The following is a 26,993-nucleotide window of genomic DNA, read 5'->3' as shown; positions in this document are numbered from 1 at the left end:
GTCTGCCCGCGCTCATGAGAGGACTCATGAGAGGGGTTATACGTCAAAGGATTAATTATTCCAAATTATTCTTTGATAAAGTGCCCATACGCGTTCGGCACTCCTTGCTTTGATTTCGTTATTTTAATTTCATTCTTGATTTTACTTAATTCATTCTGAATGCCAATAATAAACCCCGAGAATAGTCATTAACGCTAACGGAAACCTTTATGCAAATTGTCACGATTCTAACATAAAGGCCAATGTATATAGAAATTAAATGTAAAAAATATGGCGGTTCCCTTTTTAAAACGGATTCAAGTATGTAACATGCGAACTTACAACGTACTGCTGCACCGTAAGAGGTTGTAACAGTTCGATATTCTCCAGAGAGATGGATTTTAGAAAGAGGACATATATCAATGAAGAGAAACGAAGAATTCTAAAAGGTCTTTATATTAAACAAATCAGAATAAATAAATAAATAAAAAGATGCGCAAATTATTAATGGAATAAAAAGAGACCGAGACCAATACAGAAACGAACTTTAGAAAGAGGACATATATCAATGAAGAGAAACGAAGAATTCTAAAAGGTCTTTATATTAAACAAATCAGAATAAATAAATAAATAAAAAGATGCGCAAATTATTAATGGAATAAAAAGAGACCGAGACCAATACAGAAACGAACTTAAAATAATAAAATAATCGCTCTAACGGAAAATATAACAATACGAAAATAAATAAATATAAGAATAAAACGCTACGTTGGAATAAAACGATACATAAACCGAAAGATGAATTAAACAAAATTAAATAGTAAATGAACAAAACGCAAATGACAAATAGTAACAATGAGAGAGAGAGAGAGAGAGAGAGGTGCTTAACTTTTCCTTTTTGGTGTGCGTTATGGAGCCATGTCTGTCAGCAATAAAATAAATCGGCCTTTTATTCGTCCGCCGATTAAAATCCAATGGCCAATACTGGGCCAGGCCTTCTGAGAGAAATAAGGCAACTACTGGCCAGATCGTGCGTCCACGATCTTCTTCAGAACTTGATCACGGGCCTATTATCATGCAAGCCCACTTGCTTCTTCTGCACGAAACACCTTTGAGTCTCCTGGTTCCGTCTCTCTTCATCTCTCCCTTTACATATATTACTTATTATATAGATACATTAAATATTACCACTACAAGGTTCTACTTAAAAACGGAGATAAGATAATCGGGAGGCGAGCTTTCGGCGAGAATCGATTCGGCTGCCAGAGGGAGAGCTTTTTCGCTCGGAGCGTTTTTCAAGCCGCCGGACGCTCGTCGATCAAGCGCCGGTTGCTCGAAAAACAGCCGCGACCCAATGTCAACTTCGATTCCTTCTTCCATCAGTCGTTTCCATTCTGATTGCAAATATTTGCCGGGCCGCTCCCTGGCGGGGCCGCACCTTCGGTACGAAGATGTGCCCCTCTTCGCGTTAACTCGCGACGCCGCCACTCTGATTTCTGGATAACTTAATGGGTTGTTTGACGATCGGCCCGAGTCGATTGCATAAACGAGGACCGACCAAACAAATCGGATCGAATGTCTTCGGCGGAAAGCGTGGCGCACTCTTGACACGGAGCTGAACGGTGCCGTTAATGTAAAAGTTGCGGATAAAATGTTACTTTTTCTCAAATTTCATTATGTCGCTATCAGAGGAAGCCGGGGCAGTCTTCGAGAGATAATCTAGCTTAATCCGCTACTACCGGATCGCGAGATATCTCGTCAAAAGCGTTAATCGGCCAGTATTGGGTAGCGAGATATCTCGTCCAAGGTAACGAAAGGGTTAAGCTCACTCGAGGAATGCATTAAGTAGCTTTAAGTACCTTTTTTACCTCAAACAATTACGTAAATGTCAACGAACTTCGTAATACTGACAAACTGATAATTGTGAGAAAGCCCAGGAATTCAGTGATAACCATAACTGCTGCGATTTCAAACTCATTATACTATCGCTATTGCAGGCTTGCTCCTTTCAATAACGTACATACGTATTTATTTGTGGCAAGGATATGGCAAAGGACGAATTAGAGTGTAGATATGAATAATTAATTACGAGAGTTTGGCGATGATAGTAATATTCCACTATCATTCAATTTCGGAATGTATTGAGTAATGCCTGTGGTTGTTAATTAATCTTCGGATGAGCATATGGAGTGGTTCGTAATCATCAACCATAATTTGAAAGCGCTTAATTACGGGGTGACTGAAGTTTGGAAAATTGCATCGAGTTTTTTTTTACCTTCGTCCATCAAATCGTGGGCAAATATCCATGTCAAAACAGATGTTGAATGAAACGTTCATTTTACCACAGTGACACTGTTATAAATGTTATATTTACAATTTCTAGTATATCACAGAAGAATAAAAACAGTTTACCAAGAAGCTGGTACGCATAAACTCAGAAATAAGGCAAAACAATAATTTTCAAAAAGCAGATTGATAACAAGCTATACTTTATGTGGCGAATAACATGCGGAAATTAAAAAAACGGCCAAAAAATATTATTCGTATTATTAAAACACTGATCATGTAACTTTTTAAGGAGATTAAGTTGGTTTTTTACGTATTACTCTGTTTTACTGATTGTCTAATTACTTTGGAATAAAAAGATCGTTTATAGACTCTCCTAAATAGGCTGGTATCATCTCCTCAATTTTACTTAAAATTGAACATACTTCCTTTCTCCCTCCTCTACTTTATTTTACAAATCTCAATAATAAATAAAATCAAGTGTACCCTTGTTAGTTATTTTCCGGCAAACACGATTTAAAAGATTTATTGGCGAAATTCCTTATATTTTGTTTACGTTAACGTTTTCCACCAGACTGAAAGATCAAATTCCTATATTTCTAGAAACGTGAAAACGTATTTAGTCCCGGACATTATACTAACAAGGAAACATTCCCAAGATTTTCATATATGTTGAAGAATATAAACATTTAAGAGATACGTGCTTTTGTTATCTGCAATGATCCACATTTAAGGGGTGAAACAACCACCCAAAGTGTGGTGAAAATTCGATTTTTATATTAATTTTCGTAGAAGCAGTGGAGGGATTTCGACGAAACTTAGTATAAACGTATTCTGTATAAGGACGGTGAAAACACCATATTGTCCAATAATGCTACGCCACCTCATGGGGTGAACTACCCTTCAGGCGACATTTTTTTGTCATATCTATCAAACAAGCACTCCTACTTAAATTCTACTTACGCCATGTTATTGTTCACAAAAAATGAGGAAATACGTGTTTTTTGCTGTTTGTCAATAAACATTTATACATCGATTGAAAAGAATGGATGTAGATGGTATATGGGTATATCCTGACTATCTTTATTGGGTCATATCGTGACCAATTCATTGAACATAAATCGTGTAAACGTGCTAATTCCTCAAAATGTCGTTGGTTTTTATAACATGCAATTATTTATAAATAAATTAAAGAAACACTTTAAGAGACTGAAATTGTTTCGCAACAGACTCGATGACGATATAACCCAATAAAGATAGTCAGAATATACCCATATACCACCTACATCCATTCTTTTCAATCGATGTATAAATGTTTATTAGCAAAATGCAAAAAACACGTATTTCCTAATTTTTTGTGAGCAATTACATGGCGTAAGTGGAACTTAAGCAGCAGTGCTTGTTTAATAGATGTTACAACAAAATTTCGCCTAAAGGGTAGTTCACCTCCTTGAGGTGATGTACCATTTCTGGACAATATTGTGTTTTCACCAGCCTTATACAGAATACGTTTTTGTCAAGTTTCGTCGAAATCCCTCCCCTCCTTCTACGAAAGTTAATATAAAAATCGAATTTTCACCGCACTTTGAGGGGGTTGTTTCACCCCTTAAATGTGGACCATTGTAGATAAAAAAAAACACGTGTCTTTTAGATTTTTATGTTCTTTAACATATATGAAAATCAATAAGATTAACGGCGAACACTTGTGAATGTTTCCTTGTAAGTTAAACGACGGTAAACAGAAAGCAAATACATCATATACGATACACCAGGGAGAAAGGGTTATTTACGAGGTCTTCCATCTCGGCTGATGGCATTGCTGTAAGAAGGAAACACATTCATTGTGTTTCAAATGGAACGAAGGACCTTATTCTTCCAGCAGTACCCTCGATTAAAGCGTTAGGTCACCACTGAGTTTTGAACAAATCGACTTTTCTTTTTTTGGCTCAATCATTAACTCTCATACAGGCATCGCTGAATGTATAGTATACGTAATATATACGCATATTAATTTCTATCGAATATCTATAAGATATATGCAGATATCTACCAAAGCTATTTTAGATATACTCAAAGGCTAAATGACTGGGTATTAAACATAATATGTACATGCTTCATAGATATTCATTCAGTGTGCATATGCATTGTAAAAAAAAACTATATATACAGGTAACAAATATTAAATTCATAACTCTCTGTGAACCGAGTCTATTTGAGAAATTGTTCGGTACGGTTACGAAGATAGGCCCTAATGTTTTTGATACATAAATTGTTTAGCAATTGTCGGGAATTGAACATCATTTTAATTAGAAGTGTATGCTGATTCACAATTAAGATACGAAACTTATAATTTTACCACAACCTTATATACTAAAAATGTATGAATTTTATGGATATTTTTTAACAATATTTCATTTAAATATGCGTAATTTTTTATAGTGTAACTACATTTTTATAAGTCTGTGGAAGCTGAGTATAAACTATTAATTTTAATATATACTATCAATTTAACATTTTCCAATAGTTTAGACTTCTATATAGGTTATTTAGACTTCTATGATATATGTACTGAAAATATAGGCGTGAAAAAGATTTACTTCTATATTTACGGGCTATATTTTTATTACACATACCATAGATGATGTAAGTTTTCTGTACTTGCGTCTTAATTTGTACATCCACTATACGTATATTATACTTCATATGGTACCTGGTAATGCATCATAATTTACCTAGTAGTTAAAAATCATGATATATGACACCAGCCAAGGAGGAAATGAATAAAAAATCAATTTAACATACATTAAACAAGCCTGTAGAAATTCAGAAATACATCAATTAATGACACTTCGCATTATCTCAATAAAGCGGGTCCACCAAATCCATCACGCTGACAAACCCGTTCTATGCCATGGAGATAGACATGTCTTACATGATACATGAGCTAGGCATTTATCTCGTAGGATAGTGCCCAAGCGTGGCAGAAGTCGTCGGATGCAACTCACCTGAACGAGCCAACGATCTGCTTCATCCTCAGGTCGAGGAGCTTGACGGTGTCATCCCGGACGCAGCTCAGAAGGTAATTCGCATCTGAAAGCAAAACGCGAGTAGTTACGTTCAATTACCGCTCTCCTTAGGTCTTTGTCTCGGGCGCCTTTTGTCCAATCGTATTCAAGGATTAGCATCGAATTAAGGTAATGTGAAAGACGCTGAGAAATTGAATCGTCGTCAGTGAAAAAGAATGCCGATATACTCCCTGAAACCGCGTGCCACGTTACCGATATCCACATTTATGTTGTCCACTGAATTGTACCCAGCGATCTGTATGAAATGTTATACTCCACACGTTATTTCAAAAGATTGATTATTAATCGAAGTAAAACTCAAGAAATCCCCTGGATTCCTGATTTTTTATCATTTAATCCACAATATCGCCATCTGATTTAGTTAGCGGCAACTATTTTTTTGTTCCAAGAGCAGTTATAGTGTATGGGGTACTTAAGTTATACAGCCCAAATTCGCAGATACACTTTGTTTACCGTTTTTCAAGTGATTGAACATCATTTCTGACACGGTCAGTTGTTAGTTTATACCCTTCTAAAAGTGATTAACACTAACCATACCACTGGCCGGTGAAATTACCGTTTTTTAATGTATCGGTAATGGAGTTACAAATTGTCGGTACGGTTAGTGTTAAAGGCAGAAATTTGTCATTGTGTTTCTGGTCCACGCTAAGTAAAAATTTGTTTTTCGAAATACGCATTATATTGAGTGACAGAAATGGCCTCGGCATCTCAAAAATCGTGTTTTACAATTTCAGACGAATCGGTTTGTTCATCGTTAAAGAAGGTGCATTCGCGCAATTGACCGTTCAAAGCCACCTTTCAGAGTACGATAAGGCAACGTAAAAGGCACCAAGAAACATAATCGATGTCAGGAAAACAGAATTCCTGTAACCGATATGCCATATGGATCAGCGCGATACGTTACTAATACTAATATCCATATCGATAGTTGTGTCAATAGCAGGATGTTTTGGTCCCACTGTTAAATATACATTACTGTAATTATATTATTATATTGTTATGATGAATGTTTTATCATCACGTATCGCGAGCGAAGCCGCGACGGGGGTGCTAGTTCCTTCATAATCATTCTACCGAAACGACAAAAGTAGTATGGCAATCTGTACAATATTGAGGGTAATACGACATAGCTGTCAATATAAATGTAAATGTCGGTAAATGGTATATCAGTTAGCAGAATCTTCATTATCGATATTAATTACGTTTCTCGGCACCTTTTATACCGCCATAAAAGTAATGTATCCGCGGAATTGGTTCTCACCGATTAGTAAGGCCCCTCACATACACTTCATATTTGCAGAAAAATTAATATGCGTCAGTGTTCGACAATTTCATCGGCGAGTCCTTGATACTATGCTTATGGTTACTACTATGCGCAGTATGTGAGATGGTTCTAAAGACCATTTTTCACATCGCCTTCCCACTAGAACTACCAAGCTCAGTCAAAATGACTGCTTTTAGATGGCCCATTACAGCCAAAAAAAATCCGCCGGTAGTTCTAGCGTTAAGGGCGCTCACCACTCGAGCGATTTTGCAGGGCCTCACGGGGACAACGATTCCGAACGTATTTCTAAACCGATCGAGCTTAACGAGTGCTCATATCGAAGATGAAATGTCGACCTGTGTTTATATGGGAGCGATTTTCGATAAGTGGTCATTTTCATATAGAAAAGTGCAACGACATAATTTCAATGCCCTTTTACCTAGGAAGGAGGTGCTCGATCGAAAATCGCTCCCATGTAAACACACGTCAACATTTTATCTTTAAAACGAGCACTCGTTGAGCTTAATCGGTTGAGAAATACGCTCAGAATCGTTGTCCCCGTGAAGCACCTTTTTCAGAATTTTCAAGTTTCTCGCGAGGAATTTGGGCATTCCTTAGCAACCGTTGCCGACTCTAGGCGGAGCGTCCAACTGGCGTGTGCGTGCGGCCGAAGGTTACACACGTTTCGGCGCCTAGTCCAGAGGCGTCTAGCCGTTGTGTGAGTTGTATACGTGCAAAATACGCACACATTTTTCGCCCGTTGCTAAACACTGCCCATTATGCGTCGCGTCTCCCTCATCCGAGCGAGAAAGTACGTTTTGGTTACCTCCCACCGAATTCGATACCAAAACCATCTAGCGGTGGAAGTCATCGTCCCCACTTTGGTGGTGAACGCCGTTAAGGGAGCTTATTATAGTATAAGGGATACTTATTTGTATAGTTAGAGTATAAGGGATATTAATTAGTATAGTTAGAGTATAAGGGATATTGATTAGTACAGTTAAAGTATAAGGAATACTTATTAACAGGATGAAAATACCCATTTTTCTGACAATTACAGGAAAAAATGAAACGCAAAATACAGTTTAATAATGTTACTAGTCACACATTTAGGTACATATCATTTTACAAAAAAATAACTCTTTTGAAACTTGGAAACCAGTTCCCAAAGAATGCCATTTTTCATGTTTTGTCATAAAATATCTGAAAAAGTTTTGATTCCACATAGTTCATATTTTGCACACGTGTTGACAGAATATGTGGATACAGTAATGAGAATTACGTAGAAGCAAAATTACGGAAAATTTTAGTTATTTATTAAAATAAGCTTTGGCCAATTTTTCAACAATTGTATAAAATGACTTTTTAAAATTATTTAATGCTATCGGAAATTAAAGAACATGACCACTTCTGAGAAAGCATTAATCATGATCCTCCTTCTGAAGGCAGAATAATATAGAATGATCGATCTGCCTGAAAACTTATGACAAACGAGGATGTACCCCAAGGTACGGTTCTTTACAATGTATGTATCATAACTACTTATGTACTACCGACACTTTTTCGAATTAATTGATGAATAATGATATCAATATGGTTAATTACAACAGTCCCGTTCTAAGAGTTCTTAGGTCGACAAAGGATTGAAAACCACGTCCTAGCAAAGGGTGCTGTCCGAATGACTACAAAGCAGAATCAAACCGTACTCGTAACTCGAAAATTTTAGTCGCGGTTATTTTCGAGCTCTTAAAAACTCAGAAGATGGGAAAAGAAATTGCAACTTAAACAATTCTCACGGCGCGGCGGCCGCTAACTCGGTTCCAAATTTCGTTTTGCGGAAAGATTCTTTGAGATTCCATCGGAATCGCGACAAGACACAGGCTTAAGGTGATGTGAAAGTGGCGTCGAAGAGGTCTCGTCTATGAAGCTTTCCTCTGAACTGGGTGTATCGAATCGTTTCAAACATTAGAACCTGAATACGGAGGCCGTAAGGAAGGTCCCTACACCCATAATATTTAAATCTTTTAACAATTTCTCCATAGATATCTCGAAATTTCTTTTATAAAAACTGAAATTTCACGAGTGCCTTTCTTACAGTCTCCATATTTACTTAGTGAAGTTTGAAACAATTCGGTACACCCAGTCCGTAGAAAAGTTTCACGAAAGACTGGCCTTTGGATGTCACTTTCACATCCCCTTAAGGTGATGTGAAACTGGTGTCGAAGAGGTTCCGTTTATAAAACTTTTCTCCCACCCCGATTTATCGATTAGTTTGAAACTTTACAACGTGAATTGGGAGATTATAAGAAAGGTCCTGAAACTCATGAAATTTCAATTCTTTTCAAATTTGTTTATAGGTATTTTTAAAATAGCTTATAAAAAATGAAATTTTGTTAGTTTCAGGACCTACCTTAGGATCTCCATATTCACGTTTTAAAGTATGAAACGATATGAGACACCCAGTTTGAAGAAAAGTTTTATGAACGATTGAGCTTTCGGATGCCACTTTCATATCCCCTTAAACTGTATTCAAATGTTGCGTTTCATTTTTAACCTGTACCTGTTTGAGAAATGTGCAATTTTAACCCCCTCAATAGATCCGAATCCCCTTAACGCTATGCCAAGCATGGAAGACTCTGATCCGCGTTATCAGCGTTATCAGCATCATCAGCACTTCCCGCGGGCGGCGCGACGCGCGGTTTTTCCTCCGGCCGAGCGTTCGGTCTATATCCTAAAGCGCGCATTACCGAGATTAATGAAATGCGAGAGTGCAATACCTCTCTTTTCGAGCGAGCACTTCAATCAACGCGGCGGAGCCCGCAAATGGGTGCTTTGGGACATTGTCGAAACGCGGCGCGATATCTCTCCGCGAGCGAATCTAACAGACCGGCAAAAATCGCGGCGCGATGCGTCGAGGCGCCGCTCGAGGAGCCTTCCTTTTCGAAAAGGCTTACTTCCGGCGGCGCTGCTTGCTTCTTTCCAATTCACTTTTTCTCTCCGATCGTCGGCCTTTCAATCCCCGCGATTCTTTCGCGCGCGCCCCTTTTCATCTTCCGCGATTTCCTTTAAAGATCCGATTGTGCTCCGACCGCGTATTGATCTTCGCCCGCAATTCGGTTATCCTGGGAAAGCTTTTCAGATATCTGATAAGGACGGTTAACGCTAAAACCACCGACAATTTATATATATATATTTTTCGTTACAACATTTTTGCAATTATATATAATTGATTAATACTTAAATGTCATGGACAGAAATATTGGGTTGTTCGGAAAGTAATTTCGTTGTTTCCCAACAGAGCACTTAATTTTTTTTTTTCACGGCCAACTTCACACTTTAGCCGCATAATCATTATATATTTGGACAGCTGATCTAGCAAGGCTTTCTTGTGAAAAAGTTTGATTGATTCTACGCAGTAGTTTTTGGTTGGTACCCTTTCAAATATGGAAAGTAAAAAGCGGCATTTTCGGCATATTTTACTTATTTACTATCCAAAAGGTAAAAATGCTGTTCAAGCAAGAAAAAAATTATCCGACGTGTATGGAGAAGATGTATTGACAGAACGCCAGGGTCAAAACTGGTTTGCAAAATTTCGATCCGGTAATTTTGATATCGAAGATGCACCACGTTCTGGAAGGCCACTTAAAGCCGATGAAAACACAATAAAGGCATTAATTGATGCAAACCGGCGAATAACAACTGGTGAAATCGCTGAGAGATTAAATTTATCGAATTCGACCGTTCATGATCATTTGAAACGCCTAAGTTTAATCTCAAAGCTCGAAATATGGATTCCTCGTGTTCTTGCGGAAAGAAATTTGGGTCATCGCATTGACGTCTGTAATTTGCTTCTCAAACGTCAAGAAAATGATCCATTTATGAAGTGCATCATCCCTGGGGACGAGAAATGGGTTGTCTACGACAATGTTACACGCAAGAGATCATAGAGTAAAAAAGATGAACCGGCTCAAAGAACTTCGAAAGCCGAAATTCATCAAAAAAAGGTGATGGTATCTGTTTGGTGGGATTTCAAAGAAATCGTTTTTTTTTGAGATTCTACCGAACAACACAGCGATCAATTCTGAAGTGTACTGTCCCCAGCTGGACAAATTGAATGATTCACTTAAACAGAAGAGACCAGCATTGATCAATAGAAAAGTGTAGTGTTTCACCAAGATAATGCGAGACCTCATACAAGTTTCTTAACTCGCCTAAAGCTTCTACAGCTTGGATGGGATATACTGCCACACCAACCATATTCTCCAGATCTAGCACCTTCTGATTATTACTTGTTCCGGTCTCTACAAAATTGTTTAGACGATAAAACCTTTACTTCAAATTAGGAGGTCAAAATTCACCTGGATCAATTTTTTGACAGCAAAAACCGAACATTTTATGAGCGTGGAATCATGCTACTGCCACAAAGATGGCAAAAGGTATTGGATCAGAATGAACAATATATAATTCAATAAAATATTTATTCGCTATAAAAAAAATTGTCTCTCATTTTCATAAAAAAAAAAAACGAAATTACTTTCCGAACAACCCAATATATAACTTTTATTTTAGAACCTGTCTAAATTCTAAAGATTCCAAAATAAATGTTATATTTCTTTGATAAGGGTAATACTAAACGAAATGATATTCAAGTCACGGGTAAAAATAATTAATTTTTCTGTTTCAATTTCAACGTTGGTTATTTCTACTGCAATTTTCTGTGCAACGATGAATGCGGGGTTCCACGGTAAATAGATGAAATATATGTGCCCATAATTATGAAAGTGGTCTAAGTCATATATTTTTTGTTTCGAAATTACATTGAATTAATTTCGTTTGAAATAATATGGCGTGAAATAACTGATAAACTCATTTTTTTTTAATTTTGACTTAGACCACTTTCATATTTATGGGCACATATGAGCACGCGATAGAATATCGTTTGTCTTCTGATGATAGTCAATCAATACAAACTGATGAAATGGGAACACCCAAACTTGCCTTTGTTTGTTGCCATTCATGTGGGGTGCGCCGTACTACGTATATCGCACGCTACGCTATTTACTTGGGTAATTCTAATGAGATAAGAATAAGTGATAAGACAGGGTCAAGGTCCAAATCAGAACTGACTTTATTATTTGATTTTAGTCCTCCTGGGGTGTTTGTTAATCCTGAATTCCTGGTGGGGATGGATTGGCCTGAAGTTCATTGGCTTGTATGACGGTTGAAGAGACGCAGGACGATGACCTGTCAAGTGACAGCTGGGAAAATCCCAATTTGGTTGACAGGTCATGTTGTGAACGCGAAGAGTCCGTAATTGGGGATTCCGGGGCGGAACATTTGGAATTAAATGATATTGGGGAATGCTCATGGTTTTAAAATTAAGACTTTCGGAATAATTATTTAGCCGGCTCGTAGAAAATGGTCCTGTACATACTTATGTATCTTAGAACAAACTGCTAGGGGGAAAACAAGTATACCATATAATGAAATATTGTTTCTATTTATATTATGGGAAAACTAGCGAAATCATGTGGCGAAAAGCAATGAAACTGAAGAAACAAAAGTTGAAACGAAAATTCTGAAACCGGTCATTTTACAGGCTTGGTGGTTTTAATGTTAATTCAGTAAAAATTGTAAAATGTATTCCCGAGCGAATCGTTATTATACCTATCCAGCGCAATAAATACAGTGTCCTTTTCAAGAGACCTTTTTTCATTTTTCAGCCGATTTTCATGGAAATTTAAATATAGCGCCTTGACGTCAAAGGGACATTTTAAGGAAAGTAATGGCATCCTCACATAATTTTTACCACACGACATTTTTGAGTGATACATCAGAAACGATTAGAATTTCTCGAGGAATCAAGCGAGCCTATAATTATTGCGTTAAATCTATCTTGAACTAAATAGCTTGTGAAGTCAAATGTCTACCGGCACGAAAACGTGTCTTTGTTTAAAACTTATCCATTGGCATTTTTAATTCTAAAGCAATTCAATATTTTCACTTAAAAAAAAAAGAAACTGTTCGGTCTTAAAATATAGTTAAATATACCAAGAAAGTTTCATGTTAACGGGACGTATAGTTTCTTTTTCTTTAACCAGTTAGCTGTTGCGACGCTCTTTGAAAAGTGTCTTCATGATGAGTATACTTATCAAAAGCCATTAACACGTTGAGCGCGGAACCGATTTTGCTGAGCTTTCCGTTTGGGCGGCACAATTTTTTATATATAGGATTCTTGATGCCGTGTCAGTCCCAAGGGACCAACGCCGCCCAGACAGAAAGTTCACTGTCGGTCCCCAGGGACCGACGCCGCACTCAACGTGTTAACTGGTTAAATCCCAAAGATCATCTTATTTTTTGGCCGTCAACTCGAAGGAGGTCCCTTAATTTTCTTCGAATGGCCCCTACTACCATAATTCTTTTTCCTTCACCAAAGGTGTTTTTTCATAATTTAACTCACCACGAGAAAGATCAAGAGATGTGACTTTTCCTTGCAGAAGGATATCGTTTGAACTCGATTCTGCCCTGGTGTCCCAAAATCTGATCCTCTTGTCAAAGTGACCACTGATTATCGTGGAGCCAGCTCCATCAGAGGTGACCAGATCATTGCAGCTAGATCCTGCAAATTTCGTTTCTATACCTGTAACAATCGAATTTATCATTTATTTAACGCTACCAAAAGCTGCTCTTGAACTCGCTTCTTGCAAGATACTTTCACTTAAATACTTGCAACAAAGCTTCGCAGCAATGTTAATTACGTTAATGTGGTATAATAGTAACCAAAATATTGACGCCCAATTATACCAGTGGCTCTAAAATGTAACCGTTAAAATATACATCACATACCCACTCAGTGTACATAGTATTTAGTACATGTTATATATATTTGCGTTTATATATGTACTACAATGCAATGTATATTATCAAATTTCCAATTTTCTGCTTAGAGAACTTTCGTACCACTGCCAGTTTACGGAAGATCATCAAATTTGGATATCCATTAATCATATTAGGTTGATCTATAAGTTTGCGGACAATTATTTTTACAGAGATTTGTTTTGGAGATAATTGTATACTTAAATAAAGTTGCTGGGAAGATGGCAAAAAGTGACTAACTGTACCGGAGAATCCATTATTGATTAATACGTAGTTTATTTCGATGCAGAACATTAACTTTTTTTTACAAATTTGTTTACGAATGTATCAACCAGCCCATTAAAAGTAACCTTATTTATTACCAATTATTTTTTAAGTGAAACTTCTTTCTTTACGTAAAACTCCAGAAATCCTCTGGATTAATCGTTTTCGATGCCCTAATTGACTACAGAGTGCCACCCTGCGCCATCTGTGATTTCAGTGCCAACTAAATTTCCTCTCCGAGACTTCGCGTTAACACCGCATTAGCATAAAAGTTAATACATATATAAAACATTTTTTTTATTTTATCCCGTTCAAATGTAAGTTTCTCTATTACAAGAGTGTTCTAAATTGTTGTACAATTGTCCTGACACTTTTGCTTCTCATATCGGAGCCTTCAATAATTGTATATCTACCGCTATATAAAAACCCGATGCCATTTCGGTTTCGGTTTAGGTCATGTCAGAAATTGTTTTTCGAGCATCCAAATTTTGAAAATAACAGGATAATTCCAAGGTGCTCATGAGTCACGTGTCAAAGTTTCAGACAGTTCGATCCAATACCCTTAACCCTTTCGTTACGAGTGTCGACTATAGTTAACATCCGCGCGACGTCCTGGGTGTACGAGCGCCAACTATAATCGGCACACACGCGACAACCTTTGTGTATGAACGCCGACTTTAGTCCGTAACATATTCTGCCATATCTGCAAAGTATCTTTTGATTGTATTGACCCGTATTGGATTAATCATCCTAAAAGTACATTTTGAACACACGTAACAGGGTTTGGCCATCGAGACGAGATGAGAGGACCAGCTATTGGGATAACTTTAAATTCTTAAAAATTTAAGATTAGATTTTTATTTGGAAATTTAATAATGGAGCAATACGACAAAACAGTTGTTATTTAACTCTTAGAAAAGTATACATACAAAAGGCAGTCAAGAAGGAATTGTTTAGGTGGAAGACGTAAGTTCGAACCCCGAAGACTGCCGAAGCGCAATGTGCACCCTTTCGGCGCGGTGTCGCGTTCATTGGCGGTTGTCTGGCGGAGTGGACTGCCGCAATGAAAGGGTTAAAAAGGTCCAATACCCTTAAAAAAAGTGTCTTACTCGAATCGATTGGTGTGAGGGGAGATTCACTTTACACGGGTAACTAATAATTTGGCCATCGAATGTAACTCCGGCTTGTGAATTTCATAAAAAAAAACAAAACAAAATGATGAGGCTATAGGGATCGATCCTGGGTCCCCGGTTTAGTGTACAATGCTTCGTTGGTGCAGCAGAGCATGGTTTTCCCACGATTGATCAGCTCCAGGCCAAATGGGATTTTTAGAAGGAATTTGATCCAATTCTCCTGAACGTGTCCCGAAGGACGCGAAGGCAGACGTTCCTGGAGCAACGAGGGTTCACCTGGTCGGTCTAGGACTCTTCGTAGGACTTCTTTCGGGAGAAACTTGTGCAGCATAAGGAGCACATTGGGTGCATCGAGGGGAAGAGAAAGGATGCCCCGATACTCAGAGTGGATTTTCAAGCGGTTCGAGACCAATACTTATCTAACGAGAGGGGCTAAGAGCGGCCGGGGTAAGGAGGGCGAAACCGAAAATTTTATTCAGTCCACGATCGAAACTGGTCCTCGACGGAAAGAGCGCTTACGCGAATCGTTTAGGCATTTCGTAAATCCCAGCCCGGCTACCACGATGGAACGATTGGGCTCTAAGCTGGCCGAGGAAGCCCGTTCCCATGGACGAAAAGGCGATTATGCCTATTATTTAGGCATCAGCGATCTCCGAGGTTAAGCACCTCTGCCAGGACCCCGACGGACGATCGGGTAAACTCGTTTGTGCTCCCGAGACATTTTCCAAGGTCCTGTCTGACGAAGAACGGCGGGACGATGGGCGCCTTTGGGGATTGTATTAAATTAAAAAATGTTAAGCATCTTTTATGCTTATTTTTACGTACCATGCTTCTTAACAGGGTTTCATTTCAGGAAGGATTAAGTTGATGTGAAAGTGCCATCTGAGGGGTCAAGTCGTTCATGAAACATTTCTTCGAACTGGGTGTATTAAACCGTTCGTAATTTTATACCGTCAACAAGAAGATCCTAAGGAATGCCCTGATGTCCGTGAAATTCTAAGAGTTATATCCATTTTTTGTAGTTATCGTAGATTAGAACTAAGATGGGGTCGTCCACGCATATTTCGGGTGCTTTATGTGTTTTCATGGCTCAAATTGGAAAGTGAAGACTTTCTGGACCTATTTAATTTAATCGAGCAATTTAGAATAGTATAGTAATCGAATGTTGCAAAGCCAGATGGGAAAATATGGCGAATTGTTTCATAAATGATTGCAACGGAGTGCTAACTTGTCCCCTAGATACCGCGTGCTTCTAAAGTCAACATTTACTTGACGTTGAATGCAGTAGATGGCGCCGTAGTCGATTGGAGTATAAAAAAATCAGAATTCCGTGGATTTCGGGAGTTTGATTGCAATTTGTTTATGATCATTCTACTAAAACGACACATGGAGTATACCATTTATATTACCGCTATACCGTAGGTACTCAATGTAAACGGCGCAGCTGTCGATGTGAATATAAATGTCGATAACGATGCTAGATGTTTAAGATAGTATATCGATTAGAATTCATTTTTACAGGCATCGGTTAAACTTCTCGGTACCTTTCACACCACCTTAAGCAATTATATCTAGGTTTGATGATACGTAGAATTACATTAATCAAGGAGGAATCAGTTTGCGATTATGATGGCTTTGCAGAAACATGTATAAGATAAGAGGCTTATCTCGTACTCTATGTAACATACTTGGAATCTGTTGGAACGGATTCGTCGACATGTCTACGAGGAAGTAATATAGTGTCAGAAATGGTAAACGCATTTTTGGAACGTCACTTTGGGTATTTACGTTAAATCTGTTTAAGTATCCGAATATTTTCACCGTGATCGAAAAATGATTACCCGAGGAGAAACTCCTTTTCCGTAGCCGTCATGTGGAAAAATTGCACGCGCTCGAGCGACTGCTTGGAGCAAAGCCCTTCATCGGATAGAAAAAGACGTCGGTTGCACGAATTGCTTCACCAGTTTGGCGAATCTAAATTTCGGTAAACGTGTTTTCGACATAAGCTACGGTAAAACGCCCTGGTGGCGTTTCATCGGAAATTTCACGACAATCGACGACATATTAGCCGTTAGGAGTTTCTTCAATTTAGTGCTGGGACAACATACCACGCCTGTTTTTTTACAACTTACTAAAATTGCAGTTTACAGTTTACCGAAAAACAAAATACGAGGAGTATCGACGTATTCAGCAACGAAGACGCCCCTGCAGAAAGTTGGATCAGCTCTTCTTATAAAATTCTAAGTTGCACTATAAAAAAATTCTCTAAATCGACCGTCTTATTCCCGTTATCACCAACCTTGGTTAACGCGTTAATAGTTGATTAGAATGAGATTATGCGTTTACATTAACATACAATTAGGGGGATGGTGGAGGTGCCGCCATTGTGTGCGTCGGGAAATGTGAGTCTCGTGAATAAACCGCGATAAATAAGCCAAGATTTGTTTAAACAATGTATTTAACATAGCAAAATTGTGGATTGAAAGGGGATAGACCGAAGACCATAACAACGAAAAACGAAACAGCAACAAATTAAGAAACGAAAGTATAAACGGGATATAATACATACTAACACGCTGAAAAACCGTGGCTTAAAGGGAACCAACCCTAGACCAAAAAACGAAAGAAGAAGAAGAACATACAATTAGTTAGTGATTTAAGGTGACATGAAAAGATCATTCCATATATCAAAACGTCAAAATATTTATAAAACTTTTCTCCAAACTGGGTGCACCGAATTATTTGAAACTTCAGTACATGATCATGGAGGCTCTAAGAAAGAACGCGATACTCATGAAACTTAATTTTCCACAATAAAATGTGACTTTAGTTCTAGTCTAGGCTAAATAAAAAAATAAATGTGTCGTTGAAAAATGAAATTTCACGGGTATCGCGTTCTTCCCTAGGGTCTCCATAATCACGTGTTAACGTTTCAAATAATTCGGTGAGCCCAGTTTGGAGAAAAGTCTTATAAATATTTGGACGTTTTGATATATACTGGGTTGGCAACTAAATAATTACGGATTCTGTCGATAGATGGAATTAAAAAATTCGCAATCACTTAGTTGCCAACCCAATAGAATGACCCTTTCATATCACCTTAAGTGATTTTCGGTCAGTATCAGTTCTGAACCTCCTGGACCCGAGGACACCTGGGCGGAAGAAATTGGACGCATTCGGTGGACTCTCGTTTCGGGGGGAAAGGATGCCAAGAATACGCGCGATGCCTGACAATCGTCCGAGTTGCGAGTTCCGGGTCCCCGAATCCGCCCCCGGAGAATTCGAGTCGGTGGAGCCGACCTTCCCGTCCGGGGCGCTACCCTGGAAGAAGGGCAAATATCGGAGCAACCGAGTAACGACTGCCCTGGGAGAACGGAAGGCGAGATTATGGTACCAAGGTAATTCCGATACTCGGTAATGCTTCCACCGAAGTCGGGGCCCGGGTAGCAAGAAACGCGTCGTTCGGAGGAGCGGTATAATCTCGTGGCGTTCCCCGTGGCCGGGCCCTTTTCCGTGGCGGCGCACCGGCATTCGCGATGCCAATTACGCGGCGGATCTAATTCATCGTGACTTCTTGAATTATTCGAGTGTCCGTGCCGAATTATAGTCGACTGCGAAGAGGGAGTCGTCCCGAACGGCGCCGTGAAAACCGTCATTACCCCCCGGAGAATCGGATTCTTTTCCCTCCTTCTTGCCCTTTTCCTTCGCCTTCCCCTTTTCTCGTTTCCCGAGCCGTTCCCGGCACCGGCGCGGCCACCTAAACGCTATCGCTCACGGTATCTCACGCGGAAATTATACGCGCGATGTTTCGCGTCGAGAGAGAAACGCGCCGTTTCCTCACGAGGCAGCCGAGGTACGCCCGCGGAATGTCCTCTCGTAATTAAGGCGAAATCGCACGGCCTGGCGGCGGCATCGCAGGCATCGTCGGCATCGCCGGAGACAGTGTCGGCCTCCCGCTGGACCGTGCGATCTGCATCGGTGCATCGGTGCATCGAAGCTAGCGCCTTCCGCGCGACTTCCAGGCCGGCGCCGTCGCCGATACGGACACCTCTCGTTGGGGCTGTTGGCCAAACCAAGGATCGATTTCCCGAGACTAGTCGACGCACCATAACGAAAATGCCGAGAATATTGGTCAGAACTATTAGTTGGATGGGATGTCGAACAGCGACGGACAAATGCAAGACCAAGACAAAGACCGAGTCGGTCTTGATCTTGCCATTTTGGTCAAGTCTTGGCTCATGCGATCATGGTCAAGCTTTGGTCCTGGTTCTGATTCTGCAAAAAGTGCAAGACCAAGACTCTGCTCGTCACTGATGTCAAATTTTTGTATCCCAATATTATGTGTCATTAGCTTGAATATTAAATTACAGGATTCGGTAAGGAATAGTGGATCGACCCGTAGAGAAAAAGTGGCTCGATAACCACGATCGTTTGACTGACTGCATTTGGTCCATTTCAGGAAACGTTCCGGTTGAGTGAACCGAATTTTAGTTCGCTCGATTAAATTCGTTTGCTTCGGCGTTGACGTAGCTGAAACATATTAGTTGTAAACTGTTTACATAAATCATTTTATTCATTTTAACCCATTTGTATCATTAGCGTATATGTACGCTCAGTTTTCCTGGTCACTATCACCGGAGCGTATATATACGCTCAATTTTACTGGTCACTATCATTCAGCCTGAAATTTGGTGATAAGGACCCTCTTTTTCATACTTCCTTATGATGTAAATGGGTTAAAAAGTATTTTAGGCAATAAACCGAATATTTTGGTTAAACGTACCAAATTAGGGTAATACATGACGGGATCTACCACAATATATTTGACGTAATTAACAGAAAGTTATTGCCAAAGAATTTCATTATGTCAACCAAATATTTGGTTGTCTATATAACAACCGAATTCTATGACTGAACCGACAAACAATTTTGTCGATTGAACCAAATTGTTCTCTGCGTTATGGACTCAAGACTGCCATGAAATTCGTCCATGGCGCGTCGCTTGGGAATAATGTTTCGCTTTATTATTAATGACGCCCAGGTAGCGGCACATTACGTTACTCTAATCGAAGTTTCCGTTTTTCAGGCTCCACGTGGCCTTTTCCTTGGCTCGCCGGACTCTGATAGGATTTCCGGAGCACTCCTCTTCGCGATCTACGCACCGATCGGATTCGACTCCACAGCTACTCTCGGAGGCCGGGAAATGCATTTCCCGAGAGACCGTCCGTAAGAGAGGAAACCGGTGGAAACGTTAATAAGGCCCACCCTGTGGGACCTGACGACCGGAAATCGGGTGGGACTCCTCTTGTCGTAAACTCGATTACACCTCGTCAGCGTTATCAGGCTTTATAATGTACGAGGTATCAATTTAAGGTGATGCAAAAAGAAGCATCCGAGGAGTCTCGTTTAAAAAACATGTATCCGAATCGAGTGCACCGTATCGTTTGAAATTTTACTTCGTACATTTGGAAGCTCTAAGAAAGATCCTGGTACAAATGAAATTTATTTTTTTTATCTGTTTTTTAAACAATATTTTAATTACACCTCGTCAGCGTTGTCAGGCTTTATAATGTACGGGGGATCAATTTAAGGTGATGGGGAAAAAAGCATCCGAGGAGTCTCGTTTAAAAAACATGAATTCGAATCGAGTGTACCGAATCGTTTGAAATTTTACTTCGTACATTTGGAAGCTCTAAGGAAGATCCTGGTACCCATGAAATTTAATTTTTTTTATCTGTTTCTTAAACAATATTTTAATTATCTATAAAAGTGAAAAGTTCGTGCGTGCTAGGATCTTCCTTAGGACTCCATGTTCACGTAGCAAAATTTCAAACGATTTGGTACACCAAGTTTGGAGGAAAGTTTCAGGTGCTATTTTCATATTACTTTAAGATGATATGAAAGGCGCTGAGTAATTTAATCGAAATCGATGAATTAAAATTCATCTACACCCTTTTTGGTGGGAATGTCATTTTGAATACTCGAGTGGGAAAATAAGCTGTCGCGTCCCGTTACCGACATTTATATTTATGTTGAAGTCTTTTACAGTCTACGTGGATAATTATATGAATTGATGCGTTCCATGTGTCATTTCGGTAATGTAATGATGAAGAGATCAATGGAAAACTGTCGAAATCCCGAGATTTCATTATTCCAACGACTGTTTAGGACCATCTGTGACGTCTAGCTGCAACTAAATTTTTACTCTAAAAACACGTGTTAACCCCGGGACAAGCCAGCATTCTCTAGCAATCGTCGGTGAAAGTATTTTCCATATTTTCCCATCTGACTCCGTAATATTTCGTTTCTACGGTATTCTAAATTGTTCAAGCTAAGTCTTGAAACACTTTAATTTCGATTCTAAGCCTCCAAGGAGTGTAAAACATCGAAAACGTGCCCAGACCCTGACAGTTAGTCCACGATAAATAAATAAATTTTGTACGAAAAATGAAATTTCATGAGTTTCAGGACCTACTTTAGAACCTTCATATTCACGTGGTAAAATTTGAAACGAATCGGTACACTCAATTTGAATACTTTCCCCAACGATTTGATTTCTCAGATATATAGGCTGACTCTTTCATATCACCTAAAGATGACATGAAAGAGGTATCTCAGGAGTCTTGTTTATACAACTTTTCTCTGTATTAGATGTACCAAATCGTTTGAAATGTTATTAAATGAATATAGAGACCCTAAGGAAGGTCCAGACCACCACGAAGTTCAATTTTTTTTCTTTTCTGTGAATAATTTTGCATTTTTTATACAAAAAAAAATGAAATTTCAGATGCGTTAGGACTTTCTCTAGGGTCTTCATGTTCCCGTGGTGAAATTTCAAATGATTCGGGACACTCAGTTCGGAGAAAAGTTTCGTTAACGACTGCCTCTCAGAAGTCCCTTTCAAAACATCTTAAAATTAGGCCCCGTTCACATAGAGCGTTTTTGAACAGGAGTGCACTGGGCAGTGAGTCGATTTTTCCTCCACGTCGCGCCTCGTTGTCAAGTGGATCCGCTCTTCGTTCTTGTATAGAGGAATGAATTGCTCGCAGTGACAAGGCGAATTTGCCCTTTCTTTTATTGCCTGGCTCGTTCTAAGTGTATTGCGTTACGCAAGGACTAATATGGGGCTCCCCTTGTTGAAAGGAGAGCATTCTCGTAACGCATCGGTGTTACGCAGTCCGGCGATGGCGCAACGGAACTAAATTCCCATAGAATCTGAACGAGGTGCTGCTACTTTGAAAAGAAGAAAATTGGTCGTTCCAGGCATTCGCATTATTAGCGATAAAGAATGCCGTTTGCGAGGGAAAGCCGATGCGAATATACACGCAGGAAAAGATTTAGCTGAAACAATCAATTCTTGGCTGGTTTATCCGTAGAATGTGGTTATTACACGCACAACCTTATATTTGGTTAACGTAACGAAATTCTTTGATTAAATGTACTAAATTACTTTAATATTTGGTATGATCCAGTACATTTTATCTAATCAACCAGTAACCATAATCCATGGTTGAGCCAACAACAATTTTGTTGATTTAATCAAATCTTTTTCTATGGGTAGGGGAGAAAGTATTTACTATGTGGACACCTTTATATTGATTGTGTTTTCTGAAACGTATTCGGGTTGGTTCGATTAGTTAAGAATTTCAGTCACAAAAGTCGACGTTAATACTGTGGTACATTTTTCACACGTGGTGCACTTAATACCAAACTTTTTACCTTGGAATCTTTATTCGAGATAATGGATCGTACGTGAAGAAAAAAAATTTGATTCATTTAACAAAATCATTTGATTCATTTAACAAAATCATTTGATTCATTTAACAAAATCATTTGATTCATTTCTGAAAACGTTTTAGTTGAGTTAACCGAATTTCAGCTCACTTGGCCAAACTCGTTTGCTTCAAACAACAAAAATATTTTGGTTAAATCGTTTCGTCAATTTTAGAAAATATTTTACTGAATAAATCGAACATTTCAGTTAATTGTCCCAAATTACTTTGATACTTGGTATGATTTACGACAATATTTGATGTAATCAACCAAAAATAATGAAGCATAGAATTTAGCCATGGCAACCAAATATTCGGTTGTCCATGTAATAGCCATATTCTATGGTAAATAAAAAAAAAACGTATTGCTGCAATCAAATATTTTTCTCTATGTAAGAATTTATAGACTCTTTTCTCCATCAACTTTTAAATGGACAACTTTAGAGAAATTCTGTAAGTTTTTTTACAGTGCATTAAGATCGCTCACGAATGTTATAACTAAGTTTGGTAACGTGTATATCTCATTGTGACACCATAAAAGTAGATAAGAATCATACTTTACGAATAATATCAACGTTCACCTTAAAAAACCATAACTGTATGCGGAATAATTGAAGAAAAATGAAATTCAAAAGTAACTTTGTAGGCATTATCGCAATAATGAAACAGAGGAATTATTCAAATGGTTCCTTTACTATGCAAAAATGAAACCTTTTCAATATACTTCTTTTTACATCATTTACGAGTCCCTTTGGGTCTTTATTATGCCGTTTAAAGCGGCAGTTGTGTTCTAAAATACCTCTGCCAGTACTTTCGACACATATTTTATACCTTCACCCATACTCAAAAGCCCTCTAATGAAAACCCATTCACGCTGCGCAATGAAACTTGGAGTTCTGAACATAAAGACCTTTGCTAAATTCCATACACTTCATATCTACGGTAAGATATTAGAAATAATCATTATTTTCAACAAAGGCCGCAAAATCTCAACCACCGAAACACTATTTCTCTTTTACATTTTCACCTCCAGAATCTTAATTTTTCATGAACAAATTACACATGTTTAGGGTCATTCCGGAAGAGACGAACTACCATATGAGATGGTCCACCAACATGATTTGAATATTAAACGCTACATTACATTGCTAAGCTATCGGCAGTCATTTATCATGACAGTGGAAAAGCTCGACGAGCAGTTGTAGTAACGATTTTGAACATATTGATATTGTAACTGTAATAATTTTTTGTAACAATGTGTACTTCAATTAAACTGTACATTTGACATTTTTAGCAGAGTAATCATTATATATTTCCCAGCGATTGCTGTTATGTCTATCACAATTGTAGTAATTACAACAACTTTTTTCTCTCCGTGAAGTTTGGGCACAAGACTCTGCGCCACTAATTGTAAGCAAACGATGCGTCGGTACCAAGTGTGTCAGAATTACACCCGACAGAAAACAATCACGGCGATGTGTCAAAAACAATCGTGGCAATGTATCAAGAGTAAGGGGTATACTAGCGAACGTTATCATACACACATGTTATGTGGTAACTATTGCTTCAGTTAACTACTTTATGTTGTCACGATTGTAAATATAACAGTCGTATTGCTGTAACTGTAATAATTTTGTTGTAACAATGTGTACTTCAATCAAACTGTACATTTGACATTTTTAGCCGAGTAATCATTACTTCATAGAATCGGTGTCCACATGTTTCCCAGCGATTGCTGTTATATCTATCACAATTGTAGTAATTACAACAACTTTTTTCTCTCCGTGAAGTTTGGACGCAAGACTCTGTGCCACTAACTGTAAGCAAACGATGCGTCGGTACCAAGAGACTCATCATCGGAATCACCACCCAACAGAAAACAATCACGGCCTCCACCGAGGTTGTCCCAACACCGCTGCACTTGTTGGGTTAGTCAATTTCTTTACAAGGTATATGCAGATGTATGCAGATATCCATGTGGCGAGGAAAGCGTATCAGCCTCGAGAGACCGCTCTTGGCCGAGCAGTTTCGGCCTTGTCTACTTACACGCCCTGCTGCGGAGGTCCCAGATCTTGAGTGTACGATCGTGGCTGCCAGTGACTACCTTTGACGGCTCGCCAAGAAACTTCGCCGCCATAACTTTGCCGCAATGGCCCGTGAGAGTGTGCTGCAACAGAATAAGGTTCGGGCTTCCTGTACATCCGCTGGCGAATCGGGGGAGGTGGTGGACGCGCCGCGTCCGAGCCGAGTGCCCGGAAAGTCGGGAAATTAACTCGTTTTCGGTAGGAAATTCGCGAAGGTCCGGCGAATGAGCCGTAAATCTATACAGGGTGTCCCAGATCACGTACAAGAACGCAAATGTATTTTTCTCCGTGTACGCGGGTACTTCTCCCTTTCCAATTTTGTGTGCCTAAGTAACACCGAAATATGTCAATATAGTCCCCATAGAACATATTCTATTTTCTTATACCTTCTAATGCATTGTTACCCTATTATACACGTTAATGCATCGTTTGCGATAATCGGAACTGATGGTTGAGTGGCGTTGCCCTTCCCGGAAAGGGTTAGACTTATGCGACGTTTTCGGCTGAGGTCACTTTTTGTCGTCTTTGGCGTTGACCTATAAAAGCGACGATACATACACGTAGAGGCGATACGTGTCTAAATTATTCAAAATTACCGTTCAAACATATTTTCTATCTTCCTCAATCCTTTCTGAAATTTGTTGGAAAGATAAACTGCGTCACGGGGCCACGGTGGTCATGGGTGACCACCACTTATTGTAAGAAAAATGTGCTATTGGCAAGATTGTACCGTTATTTTAATATATTTCGCAGTTCTTTGCCATTGTAACATTTTTTATAGGAAATTTGTATTGTGGCCCAGTGGTGCAAGTTCAAAAATTCGCGTGTCAGCGATAGGGTTAATGGTTACGGTAGAGGGAAGTCCCTAGCGCCGGGTAGTACCTAATACCGGACACTATCATTATCTGCGATACTCGTGATGCGACAAAACAGTGTAAAGTGCGAAAGGGGAAAAGGGACCGAATAAAATATGTGCACGTTTCGACACCCTCCGATCACGAGTAAACGTTTTATGAAAACAGCCGATCGTTCCGGTGAGGAAGATGGCGTTGTCGCGTAATTCTGCATTTACTAAATCTGGGAAGTTGTCATGAGTTGCAATGTTGTGTATGGATTTTTATGTGGTTTAGTATGTCATTATGGACTGTTGTGTTGTCATTGTGGACTGTTGCTGCGGCACGGAGCAATGGGCCCCCTAAGAAGCCTGAGGGGAGAAGGGGGGAATATCCTTTGTATCCGAGCGAAAGAATTTTGTTTTGAGGCAGTCGAGTCAGTCCTGATTCGGAACGCGCAGGAGGCGGATCCCTCGGTCATCTCTCTCTATCCATCTTCGGGAAACATTAAATATTTCAATCCCGTCCACTAATTTGTGTTCGTTGTTTATTTGAAATCCTGACACCCCCCAATCCCCTATCCATCTACAATATCAATTTTCTTTACTAGAACTTACACATTAAGATTCATTTTTAAGTTGCCGGATTATATTTTGCCTATACTTCACCCTGGTACCGACAAACTATTGCCCCCTAATCCCGGACGCTTAGGGTGAAGTGAAACCCCCTTCAAATCAGTCGATTCAAATACAACACTTTTTTTTAAGGGTATTAAACCGAACTGTCAGAAACTTTGACACGTCACTCCTGATCATCTAAGAATTGTCCTGACACATTCAAAATTTGGATTTTTCAAAAAAATTTTTAACTCGGCCCAGACCGGAACCAATGCCATCGAGCTCTCATATTTCGATCAATATACAATTATCGCAGGCTCTGATATGAGAATCGAAAGGGTCAGGACAATTTTACGACAATTTAGAACAATCTGGTAATCGATAAACTCACATTTGAGCGGGACAAAGGCAAAAAAAGTGTTGTATGCGGTTCTATGCTAAAACGGTGCTAATACGAGGTCTTGGAGTGAAAATTTAATTGACCTGGAAATCACAGATGGCGCAGGGGGTCCCTCTGCAGTCAATTAGGGCCCCAGAAAGCATGAATCCAGAGGATTTCTGGAGTTTTACTTCGATTTCTTTATAATTATCGTACGAAAATGACAGGTGGAGTATGCCAGTTGGTACAATAGCGAATATAATTTGACACAGCTGCCAATATAAAAACGAACGTTGGCAACGTAGGCATTTAGAAAAATCTTCTTTATCAACGTAGATCAAGTTCCTCGACGTGTTTCACTTCACCTTAACATATCGATATTGTTTGGTCGAGCTTCCATTTATCCAAGTTATCGTGTTT

At 39.1% G+C, this 26,993-nt stretch overlaps 1 protein-coding gene across 1 annotated transcript in view; it reads right to left on the bottom strand.

The window, feature by feature from the left end:
• The window catches only part of LOC105698991 (autophagy-related protein 16-1), a 187,503-nt gene that overhangs the window by 57,478 nt on the left and 103,032 nt on the right, over window positions 1-26,993 (bottom strand). Inside the window, exons 2-4 of the mRNA XM_012423667.1 lie at window positions 24,707-24,827; window positions 13,076-13,255; window positions 5,271-5,355 (exon numbers count right to left, since the gene is read on the bottom strand). Of these exons, the coding sequence (XP_012279090.1) occupies window positions 5,271-5,355; window positions 13,076-13,255; window positions 24,707-24,827 (386 nt within the window). The remainder of the gene's footprint in view (window positions 1-5,270; window positions 5,356-13,075; window positions 13,256-24,706; window positions 24,828-26,993) is intronic.

This window comes from Orussus abietinus, unplaced genomic scaffold (genome assembly GCF_000612105.2).
Source record: "Orussus abietinus isolate OABI.00-Male unplaced genomic scaffold, Oabi_2.0 scaffold96, whole genome shotgun sequence".
NCBI lineage: Eukaryota > Metazoa > Arthropoda > Insecta > Hymenoptera > Orussidae > Orussus > Orussus abietinus.
This window is presented reverse-complemented; position numbering and strand designations above follow the sequence as displayed.